This window comes from Peromyscus californicus, unplaced genomic scaffold (genome assembly GCF_007827085.1).
Source record: "Peromyscus californicus insignis strain IS unplaced genomic scaffold, ASM782708v3 Scaffold_9__1_contigs__length_137607984, whole genome shotgun sequence".
Lineage (NCBI taxonomy): Eukaryota > Metazoa > Chordata > Mammalia > Rodentia > Cricetidae > Peromyscus > Peromyscus californicus.
Genome location: NW_026294617.1, coordinates 32,551,114 through 32,563,680, shown reverse-complemented (window position 1 = coordinate 32,563,680; position 12,567 = coordinate 32,551,114). Strand labels below are relative to the sequence as shown.

At 44.8% G+C, this 12,567-nt stretch overlaps 1 protein-coding gene across 1 annotated transcript in view; it reads right to left on the bottom strand.

The window, feature by feature from the left end:
* The window catches only part of Lhfpl6 (LHFPL tetraspan subfamily member 6), a 201,109-nt gene extending 190,332 nt beyond the window's left edge, over positions 1–10,777 (bottom strand). Inside the window, exons 1-2 of the mRNA XM_052731058.1 lie at positions 10,505–10,777; positions 8,585–9,155 (exon numbers count right to left, since the gene is read on the bottom strand). Coding sequence (XP_052587018.1) covers positions 8,585–8,969 — 385 coding nt within the window. The 5' untranslated portion in view covers positions 8,970–9,155; positions 10,505–10,777. The remainder of the gene's footprint in view (positions 1–8,584; positions 9,156–10,504) is intronic.
* Between the last annotated feature and the right edge of the window lie 1,790 nt (positions 10,778–12,567).

The window sequence follows — 12,567 nt, the reverse complement described above, 5'->3', positions numbered from 1 at the left end:
CATGACAAGCATCACCCCGGAAGACAGAGTAACAATCCAACCCTATAGCGGTGCTGGAGCTTTCTGTTCGTAGAATAACAGTAGCGCATTCCTGAAGGAAAGAGTCTAGCAGCCAAAGCAGTGAATTTGCAGACTTCTCCGAGTTCTGCCCTGAATTATATATGCATCTGCTATTCCACTCATCACAGTTGCAAGCAAAAGGTGCTGCAGCCTCTCAAGATGATGTGAGAAAACATGTGGGGAATAATTTAGTGCATGATATACTTGCTATGTTAAAAGTGTGACTCTGGTGATTTTGAAGAATGCAAACAAGTTGTTACTGGACTAAAAATACATGTGGGGTGTACTGGAAGAGAGATGCAGAGTTAAAGGGAAAGTTTCTTGCTATAGGTGTGGCTCAGAGGTAAAAGGTCTGCCCAGCAGATACAAAGCCCCGAGTTCTATGCCCAGACGCAAGCAGTTCTCTCAAATGAAATGGATAAGACCAGAAAGTACACTGTAAGTGAGAAAATGGACACTGAGCACATGCAAAACAGAGCAGAACACAATTGTCTGGACACTGGGAACATCTACAGATACCCACAGGGCATCTCAAATGGTGGTCTGTGGAGGGCAAAAACACTGCCTTTAAAAAAAATGGATTTTTCAGACTTGGGAAGACAACTCGGCAGGTAAAGTGCTTGACACGCAAACCTGTGTACCCACATAAAAGCCAAAAGGCTATGATGACCCCATAGAACCCCAGTACATGGGACACAGAGTCAGGGACTCGCCCAAGCGAGCTAGCTGGCTAGACAAAAGACAAAAGACAAAAGTCAAAAGACAACCGCCACTTCATCGAGAGATCTACCTCAATACATACAGTAGAGAGTGATCAAAAACGATAACCAAGGGGTTGGGGACTTAGCTCAGTGGTAGAGAGCTTGCCTAGCAAGCGCAAGGTCCTGGGTTTGATCCTCAGCTCAAAAAAAAAAAAAAAAAAAAGAAAAAAAAAAGATAACCAGTGTCAACTCTGGCCTCCACATGCATACACACATGTGCGTGCGCGCACACACACACACACACACACACACACACAGACACATATGCACAGGTGTACACACAAAAAAAGAGGAGCTTTTTATGTCTTTAATTAAAAAAAATCATCTGATAAGAATATTAATACTTCACAAACCAGCAGGAGAGCTGCAGTGTGGAACAGTAGCAAACTTACAACAAATGATGATACAATCCTTCCTTCCTCCTTTTCTCCTCCCTCCCTCCCTCTTCCCACTGCTGCGGATCCATGTTCTTCCCTTACACCGTCCTCTCAGTCAGCCTCGGCCTTTGCTTTCCCTCAAGCATCAGGAAGGCAGCTAGCACACAGTGGTGGTCAGTCAGCGCGTATTTAGTGGCCTGTCAATAATAGATGTCATTGATCAGGAATCTATTTGATGGGGCCTGATAGTATATATACCTGAAAGTCACAAAACATTCAATGAGTACGTATGTTTAAGTACTAACTGAAGGACTGAGGGGAGGGCCAGAAACACGAGCCTGATGACCGTGTCCTGGGTCTATTTAGTTCCCACGAGAACCCACAAACAGTGAGCAGTACCTTAAGGGCTGCTAACGTGAGAAAAAAGATAGTAAGATTTAATTGTACTTAAGAGTTCAAGGAGGCTGTGATTTAGAATCCAACTCCATGAAAATTCTGAAATACCTAACATGAGGAAAAATACTAGCCGACATTTAGGCTGTAAGCAATGTCACAAAAACTATTTGCAAAAAAATAAAAAATAAATAATAAATAAAAAAATAAAAACCCAAAACCTATGAGCCTAACAAGCTGAACAGCAAATATCGAGAGAGATGTGAACATTTCTTCTGTGCAGTTTCTACTGTCTTCAAACTCCATCAGATTCATATCTCTGGGTCTACCCTAACTGGACTGGAAGATTATCATGGTAAGCTCACTGCACACAGAGCACAATTGTCTGAAATTACAGCAAAGTCAAACGTGTATCAAAAGGTGCCACACAGGGAAGAAGAAGTCACTGCTGTGTCATTTAATGAAACCCACTGAGCACCGAGGGCATGGGTAGCCAAATTGAATTTTAAATGGCTCAGGATAGCCACCAGTGGAAAGGAGATAAATGAACTGACTTTTCTCTACTAGGGGATCAAAATGGAACATCATCTTTATGCATGAGGCCACACACACACACACACACACACACACACACACACACACACACACCTACAGAAAGTTAAGGTAGAATCACCTTTCTTCTTTGTGTCCAGTCCTTTCTGGACTCTATCTTCCCCAAGGCAGCTTTTTGTTAATGAACATTATGCAAAAAGATTTTTGTACCTTGATTTCCATGGCATTTTACTCCAGACAGTAAAAACTACTCCCATAGAGTGAAAACTCCTCTGTGGTCCTGAACCATGACATAATGACTGCCAAGCAGCTGGAACTCTCCAGGGGAAGCTTAACATCCACCATTAAGTCAGACGCAGCCGGGGCTTGCCTTTCAGCCAGCACAGTCAAACGGTAAAAGTAAGTATGAAACGTAAAAAGCTGCGCCTTTTTGAGAGTAAATGGGGTAAGGTCTTCTTACATGAAGTTTCAAAACCTCTATAATTCTATATGTTCTAATCTTGATTATTCTTATAAGCTCAATGTTCAATGTTCCCAACTTGACCTTCAGCCTTGAACTCCTTCCTATCAGAACTGGAACCAAACAAACGTCCAGAAATGAGTTGACAACCTTGCTGTCCAAATCTGTAGACATCTTCCTCTCCATGGATGACAGTGTCCTTCTAGGTGTCACTTCGACTTGAAACCAGAGTGACCATTGCCTCATCAGTGACAACCAGTTGTCAACTCCTCTACCCCTCCTCCTCTGTCCCCCTTCCCCTCCCCTTCCTCTCTGCCTCATACACTTCTGCAGAGTCCAGTTCAGAAGATTGGCCAATCAAGAGTACCACCATCTGGTGAGAACTCTGACTGGAGGATGTGGAGATGAGGTAATCAGGGCATGAAGACAGAGACAGTCCTTCTCCACAAGGCACGAAGAGAAGACAGATACTCAATGGCCACGGTGATTCTGAAGAACACTTTACAAAGTGAGACTCTGGCCAGCAGTAAAGTGTTCCAGAGCTCCCAAGGTGTAACCTTGGCTCCTCGACTGCTCCTACTGCTCTCTCATAGGAATATTGAATATTCAGAATAAAGAACCAGGGATCTGAAGCTGAGTTTGGCTAAGCATACCATGGGCTGATCTTTTTTCACAGCTACCCAAAGGGTGGTTGCAAAGGATCTTAGGGAGATCTACTGGAAGCTTCTCAGCCTTTTCATCACATTTGTTTGCACAGATTCCGATTCTAGAGTTTGGACATCTTGACGGCAGATGCTAACATCAATATTCAACACAAGGCTAGCATCTGCCATTCTGAAAAAAAAACTTTCCAAGAGCTCATATTATACAGAGTTTGGAGCAGACAGCAAATTATTATCACAGATCTCTCCAGCACTTTCTTTGTTGGACTCCAAAAATAAGGTCTTATACTCAGTCCCACCCCTGCACCATCCCCAGTTTGAGTTACTGTTTTTGTTTATCTTCTTAACATTGCCTCTCTGAAATAAATAATAATAATGCCAATAATTCTTAAAAATGACAGACCATAGGGTTATCCATGGCCCAGGGCCAGCATATTAGCAGGTCAGAAACCTCAGCAACTGAAGGGAGAATTGTCATGGGGCTGCTAATATGAGTACACTTTCACAGAAAAGAAACCAAGACCTGAAGGTCACCAACAGGATATAAGGTTGCCTCACGTGATCCCAAGGTGAAGGACTCAAGCCCAGCACTCAAAATAAAATCTTTTTCAAAGTATAGCATGGAAAATAACAGTTGGCTCTCCTTTGTTTTATAAGCACGTGCAGTTGGGTAACTACCACCTAAGGTAAACAGGACATTTTAAAGGAGAAGCCAATATCCAAATTAACAAGGCTGTTTCCACAGCACCAATCCTGATGTTCTTTGCCTCAAATTGTATTATTCCCAAATAACAAGTCTGATGGCTTCATCTAAGATTGGCACCTGTGTAAGTCTACACCGTGACCTATACAGTATGACTTAGAGCAGAGGATGAGGGTTTAAGTAGGTAGCATTGGCTTGTGGTTCAAAAAGGGTTCTGTGCACCACCTGGGCCTGTCCTCCCTGGGAAAGTTCGTCCAACCTTTTCCACCTGGGCTCCACCTAGCCCTGCTGAACATGAGAATCCTGGGGCAGAGCTCTGGATTCTCCATGAGGAATATGCTCACTGGTGATACCTCGAGGCCTCTCATAGAGCTAAAAGAATGCTGCACTGAATCCCTCCCTGAGAAGCTTGGAAGCTTCATAGGAACAGGACAAAACAACGAGGAAAGTCCTAGGTCAAGGCTCAGAAAAGCTCTTCAAGTGAAACATAAGACCGACATCAATGGCTACCTGAAACACGTCACTAGAACCTTACTAGGGATGAATATATAGACTTCGGTGTTACAGATTTTATGAATGATGAGCTAAGATGTCATCATTCCTGCCTGTAAGGAACCTAGAACTTGGAGCAGGCAGACTCTGGCAAGCACTGTCAATGTCACATCAGACCGTAAATCTTCCTGCTCATACCGAAGCACTGTCTATGTCCCCAGCTCAATCTTATTCCTCGTGTGTTATCAGTACACATGACTGTAATGAAAAGTAGGATCCTGAGATTTTGAGGGTCCCTACCGTTGGGCAAGAGTGGATCATCTACTTCTGTACATATGTTGAAGACCAGGAAACCATCCACTAACGAAAGCTAGTTCCTCCAGTGCCCTCCCAATCTAACCATTCAGCATTTAATGATAGAGGAGTTTAATGATACAGCACATACCTAGCATACGTTTTGACTGACTGAATCTCAATATCTCTCTCTCTCTCTCTCTCTCTCTCTCTCTCTCTCTCTCTCTCTCTCTCTCTCCTCAGTATTTAATAACTACAGTGTTTATAACTACAGTATAAATAACTACAATTTTATACTGGACAAGAAAGAAGTCAAACATCTATTTTTACAGACTACCCTAAGCGTACTCCATACATGCTAATATTTTTATTATACATTATATGTTCCAAAGCCTTCCTACAAGCTTTTTAAAAACTCAAGAAAGACTAAAATTCAAAGCTCACTATTTTTAAATTATGATATAATCATGCCTTTTAATAAAGCCAACAACAATAAAGCTCACCCACAAGTTACCTCAGGGAAAGTAGCATTCATTGGTTGAAGTGTTCCTAAAATAGAAGGTCTCCATACAGAGTCTCCATTTTATGTTGTTTCACTGGTTGAAAGGTGACATGTCAACCTCTCTTCAGCCATCACAAGACTATTCAAATTCAAGGTTGACACTCTGTCCTTTACCTTGTTCCAAAATACTGCAGGGGTTATACTGCCCGATGTTACACCATATGGGCAGACTCCAGATCCAGCAGGCAGGAGTAAGCAAGATGCCTCTGTATCATGCCATTCCTCTGCTTCCTGTTGTTTTTGGAACAACCCTCACTTTAGCTAAACATACCCCTTCTGGGCGATTCATTTTTAGTAAGAGAATCTGCCTCCCGGCAGAGCCTCCTAAATGCTGATTACATTCTGACACTAAGCTAAAGCCTCTCAGAACTCACTCATTAGGCATCTTCTGGTCTTTAAAAATACCCGCCCACTTTATGAAAAATCAAATAAAACAAAACTCCTAACCACATAAGTTTTGTGAATAAAAAGAAAAACAATTATGTAGTGAGCAACTGGAGAAATTCTTCTGAAGGCACTTTGTTTTATCATCTGTTCTCTTATTAGCTGTTGATGACTAGCAACAGATTTTCAAAATCTCTCTCCATGTTCCAAGTTATTTTTTTTTTTTTTTTTTTTTTTAGGTTTTTCGAGACAGGGTTTCTCTGTGCAGCTTTGCGCCTTTCCTGGATCTCGCTCTCTAGACCAGGCTGGCCTTGAACTCACAAAGATCCGCCTGCCTCTGCCTCCCAAGTGCTGGGATTAAAGGCGTGCGCCACCACCGCCCGGCCCAAGTTATTTTTTTAACTCTAAATTCACTATTATCTGTAGTAATGGGCATGTCTGTTTAAGAGTTAAGAGTTCTTAATAAACCTCTTTGGTTTTTACTACAGAGTTATTTCTGCCTGACCTAAGAAACATGTATAGGAAATAAGACAATGCCAACTGTTGGAGACTGTTGAGAGGGGGTAAGAATACTTGCTGCATAAGTGTGAGTGCTTGGGTTCGAATCCCCAGTGCCCATGTGCAAAGTCAGGCTTGGCTGTGCATGTACCGAAACCCCAACACTTCTGGGGTAGAGATGGAGGAATGCTTGGCTTGCAGGCTGCTGGCTGAACTCCAGATCCAGTGAGAGACTCTCAAGGGAACAAGGTGGAAAGTGACAGAGCAGGACACCTGATGTCCATCTCTGGCCTCTGCATGCACCTACAAAGGGACATATGTCCACTTACTACACACGCAGAAACACAAGTACACACCGGGAAAAATGATAAAGAGGGAGGGAGGGAGGGAGGGAGGGAGGGAGGGAGGGAGGACCTACCATATCAATGATATCTATCCCTAATTTAATGTCAGTAACTCTTACCAAACAGGATCATGAAGCATATATACAAAGAAAAGCATGGTTATTTAAAAATGTATATAACTTTCTCAATTGTCTGTTCCCTTGGGTAGTCTATAAAGTGAAGAGTTGGCTCCATATAATTCAAAAAAAAAAAATCTATACTTAGCTTAGCGAGGGAAGGATAAATCTCCAGGGTCTCGGATTCCCTTCTTGTTGCCTTCCTTCATTACACGTTTAGAGATAATCAATAAAAGCTGATTTCTCTTTGTAAGCATTTTCCTATTCTGCCAGAAATAATAGCAGTCTCTGCTCCAAAATGAAAAAAAAATGGAAAGTAATATTTACCATAAGAGGAGAAAAATGAAACTGCCTAAGCATTTTTCCAGAGCCAAGTAAAACAACAGCAAGCCCAGTTTATCCTCAAAGAAAAAAATTCCTCTCCATATCCTCCACATTATTTTTGCTCTAAAAATCTGTGACACCAACAAGTTCCTGAGCACTGTATCTACATTTCCATTTTCAATGACAACCTCCTGATGGTTCCTAAAAGTTTTCCTATATTTCTGTGTAAATGTATGTGTTCAAGACAGTAAAGGCCAGTGGTGAGTAGAGAAGCAGGCAGGAGAGACTGTCAGGCACCCAAAGCACCTCCCAGCACAGACAAGGAGGCAAAGTGCAGTTTATGCCAGATAAGAAAACAAAGGACTGCAAAAAAAACAAAAGACTTAAGTCTACGTCTTGCCTGGAAACACAAAGTTGCTTTGCTGTACCCATTTTCAGCACACTTACTTACAAAGTTTTACAGTAAATAATCTGAAATAAGGCACTGGGTTTTTCTAATCTGTACCAGACACCACAAAAATGGTCATTTTTTAAGGCCTTTTCTTCTTCTGGATTCTTCACCAAAGACTGTAAGAAAATATCAAGTGTGAGAATAATAGACTTTTACTTTGTTATGAAGTTACAAATGCAGTTTTACAGGTCTTCCAGGCTTCCTGTTTCCCCTCAGTCTGTACCATCAATGGAGGTTGTCATATTTCACCAGGGCATATTGTAAATCAGACAAGTTCAGCCAGTCAGGTTGAAGGATGGAGATGAAAAAGCCCAGTGGAAAATATATAAAGAGCAATTAGAACCACATGACCAGAGATATTGAAGCAATACTTTCTGGAAGAGCGCCAAGTGAAAAAAAAAAATCAGACCTTGTCTGGTGTTAGTGAGACTAGCCAGTCCATTTGGGACAGCTCACATCATTCTCTAAACACTGTGTTCTGTTCTTTCCCCCACAGAAAAAGTTACCAGAGAAGTTAAGATCTCACCATAACCAGCCTAGAACTGTATTTGTAACACCGTGAAAAACGTAGTTGCCAAGATGAAATTATAACTCAGTTGAAACTTACTCTGAAATGTAGTGGAAAATTAAACAAGGGTCAATGTTATAACCACCAAGAGTCTTAATGCTTATCGTGATCATGATATTGAACCAAACACCTTTTGCATTTTTCTATGAAATCCTTGCCTCCAATGACCTCAAGTATCTAGCAAGGCTAAGACAACCCAGGGGTCTACTGTTGGACAAAAAACATCAAGAGGCTATTAAATGCAAACCACCTCCCCAGTACATATATAATAAACAGTCTATACATGCTTGTCTCACATAGATGGTACCCAGTAGGCCAAGGGTGTGTGTGTGTGTGTGTGTGTGTGTGTGTGTGTGTGTGTGTGTGTGTGTGTGTACTAAGGATGAATGGGCATGAAGAACCCTTAAAGTAAAGGAATTCCAGTAAAAAAAAACCTTTGACTCTACTCCATCTATTACCATGGCCATTTCAGACCTACTTCTCCTTGCATTCCAAGTGTCAATCACAACTGCATCAGCAGACAAATGAAACATAATGTTCAATACTGCTTTGAGATTCTACGGAACCAACTCAAGTCACTTACCTCCCAGAAACTGTATTCCTCCGGCCACTCTTCCTACTGTCCTGGAGATGAGGTCCGACACACAGCAACCCATCAGGGCAGTGAGAGCTACCAGGAGGAGCAGGCCACAGCCCAGGCCTGTCACTATGGTACAGATCCTCCATTCTGCACTGGGGATGCCCTGGAAAGAGGCGTAGCGCCCACACTCCTCCACCATCACCATCATCTGCCGACTCTCATCTTGCACAGGATAGGAGCACCTCCGGAAAGTGCCGAAGGACACAGGCTTGCCCAGTTGTGATCCCCAGAGCCAGTAAGGCATGAAGAAGCCCACACAGGAGGTGGCAGCAGACAGGAAGGAGAGCAAAGCCCAGATCACCCCAGTACAAGTCAGGCTGGATGCCATCTTTCACCAGGCAATGCAATGGGGACCCAACGTGACTGTCCCGAAGGTGTGAATGAAGGCGGCTGGTTGCTAGAAGCTCCCAGGTAACGAACAGTTCTTCAAGGAGGATGCAGCTACTAGCAGTAGCCAATCTTCAGTCTTACTGGGTATCAGGCTCTCATACTTTTGTAGTAATGATGGTGGCCCCTGGTGAAACAGCAACAGGAAACAGTGAAAGTTAAGTACCTCTAGCTTATATATAGGTCTCTAGAAGCGCCACAATTTTCAGTTAAGAAGCGTCAAACTTCCTTCAATGCTTCAAAAGTGGGAAGAATTAATGCACTTTCTACGCATCTCTGTACAAGTTTTGCCAAACTAGCTCAAAGCTTCCCCATGTCTTTATCTCCTGTAAAACGCTCCCAAATTAACTCTGACAGCTATTTACTTAAAGAAATGAATGGCTTCTATTTGCCAAGCCAGTGAATTCATTTCACATACTCACATTAAAAGCAATGTAGCCTTTTTATTTTACTAGCAGTAGACATAATTCAGGATATTAAAATAAAAAGAACCATACTGCTGTTTGTTTATTTGGCTTGCAAGTTCACACTTCGTTCCTAGCAATTTCTCTGCACCGTTTGGTGGGTATGCCAACCAAGCAAAATGATGGTAACGTCTTACATTTACAGAGTATGGAAATTTAACTAACATCATCTACCACCCAGGTGTATGCATTAGAATAGAACCCCACACTCCCAGTACTCAATAACACTGAGAACTCATTAGGTCTTAAATTTCCAGGGGTAAATGCAAGCCTCTGTGATTTTCACGTCTCCTATTGCGACTCAGTGGCTTCAGTGATTTCACCTGCTGGTCATTTCACCTGTGTTTAACTTAACTAGGGAGGGCACTCACACTTTTCCAAGCCCCAGTGTCAAACATCAGGTAGTCAAAGGGTTCCACGAGGTGGGTTGACTTGCATACCTGGGCACACTCCGCACAAAGAATGCAAGAGTACACCCACCCTGGGGTTCCATCTGCAAACTGCTTCCTAACTCCAGCTTCTGAGCCTACAAGCAAACTCTGTTTCCTACATTTCTCTCGCCCTCAGTTCTGGATTCTACCCAAAGGGAGCTCCCTCTGGCTACAGTTTTAAAAATCTTGTCAGTTGTGAGCAGAGGCTGGAGTTGAGTTGGTCCGAGGAGGACCAGCAATTGGGAGGAGCGGGAGGAAGGTGGGCCTCTTCTTCAGCTGGAGTGAGGTGCCCTAGTCCAGATCAACTCAGAGCCGCGACCCCCGCGCACCCCCTCCCCCTGCTCCCCCCGCAAACTGCTTGGCACAACCACCGCACCCTGGAGCACCAGGGACACACACAATGATCTCTGGATGCTAAGCGGCACAAGGAAGTTCTTGCAGCGGGCTCGGAGAAAGGGGCGGATAAGGATGGGAAGGCAGCACCCCCCGGAGGCCGACACCGACCACAGCTGAACCAAGCCGCTCAGGAAGTCAGGAGGGACCCGGGTGCGGGGCTCCGGGCCGCGGGGCGCGCTACTTACCCGGCCGGGCGGCGGCCACCGTCCCTAGCGGGTCCCGGGCGCAGCACAACTTGCTGTCTTTCCCCGGCGGGGACAGAGCGGCACGGGAGACTGTCCTTCTCGCCTTCGCCACTATCGCGACGGAGATCGGGACGACTCTGGAGAGCCCGGGTGGAGGGTCAGGAGGACCCGCTCGGAGAGCCCGCCGGCTATGGCCGTACGGCCCCGGAGCAGCGCGGATGCCGGCTCCAGCTTTGGCAGGCGAGGCACGCGCCGCCTCCTCCCCGCCCTCCCCTTTCCGCTGTCCCCTCCCCTTGGCCCCGCCGCGCAGCCCTGGACGCGCGAGAGTGGGGGCGGCAGACAGACTGGGAAATCACGGAGAAAGTTGCTCGCCTTCTCCGCAGCTCCTCGGGGGGCGCCGAGGCCACACCCTAGCCCTGTATTCTTTTCTGGGTCAAACACGGGGGTCTGGAGCTGCAGTGTTCCCGCAGCCCTTAGGAGCCGAGGATGGGAAGTAACCTCAGAGAGGGGGTAGAGTGATGTCTGTGAGCTTTAAGGGGCTCTTGAGAAGTGATCACTTCGGAGGACAGAGACCATGGAAGGGTGTGGACGTAGGGATGAGAAGGCTGGGCACACCACGCAAGGCTGCGTGGATTCAGTGGGGGACAAGCCAGAGAGAAGGCGGGCGACTCCTCTAGCCAGCCTCTCCCAACAGCTGCACACCTTTGGGAACCTCTTTCAAGACATTCCTCTTCCCGGTGTTCCCCACTCCCTTCCCTCCTCCTCTCCCCATATCCCTCTCCGCTTTCTTACATCCTTCTTTCTCCCCCCCCCTCCGCCCCCCGCCCGCCATGATCAATCTTATAATCTACACAACCTTTGGGTTCCCTTTCTGAAAATCAGCTCCTTTTGATTTCTCCTCCGGACCAGCCCGGGTTCGGACTTGACATCAGCATTTAACCCTTTGGAAGCCGCAGCCTTGTTCTGTAGGTGACTGGCTGACCCCTGCCTCCACTGAGGACAGTTATTTTAGAAAGCTACAATCTGGGAACGGCAACTTTTGGAGTACATACTTTCCCAGATACAGTTTTTGTGATGTGCCTTTTCCAAGTAGTTGGAAGTAATAATTGGGTGAGAGTATATTTCATAATAAAATTTCAAGTGCACCATTTAATTAGGTAGCATCAGCTGGAGACAGGGGTTGTTTTCGTGATTGTTTGAAAGGTTTTAAGTGATTCCAAGCCTATCCTTCGTAAGAATACGATGTAGGTAATGAGCCTCCCGGGAAAACAGTGCAATACACATTAAGCTTTCTCACAAAATTCCTGAGAAGGGCAAAGAATAGTTCCCAGGAGACATTTGACAAAGTCTGGAGATGGTTTTGGTAACCACGACCCATGACTGGGAAGGTGTTACTGGCAGCTAGTCCATAAATGCCAGGGATCCTGCTCAATACAGTACGGCGAGCCACATCCAGAATAATCTAGCTTGAGATGTGAACAGGGCCCAGGCTGGGGAGCCTTGTTTCAAAATGTCCCATGGTTCAAGCTCACCCACGAATCTCTGGTTTAGAGGTCTGGGTTGGAGTTTTCTCTCGTTAATTTATGTTTCAATTCTTGTGCAAATCACCAGTTGCTGAGTGTGGGTGGTAGCCATATGACTGGTCTGACTCCCAGCTAAGCACCACCCACCTGGTTATAACACATCACCCATCTACGTAATGTGGAGGTAGCAGATATCAGTGTGGACAAAATTATACAGTGGCAACCAGACTCACCCACCCACCCACCCACATACACGCACACACACACTACCTACTGGAGAACTTGTCTAGGATACTTTCTCAAGCTTAGAGGAACTTTACATAGTGACATGGATTGCCAGGAGGCATCAGTAGTGACCATGTCAAGTGCAGATTCTTTCATTACTGTGTGTCCGTACACTAGGCTTATGAATAGACAGCTTCATCTAATTCTCAACAAAAGGGAGGAAAAAGCTATGAAGGTAGTTACTGTTTTACAGAGAAACAAGTGATTTACTTGAAAGCATATGGTTAAAACATGGACTTATAAAAGTTATCTCAT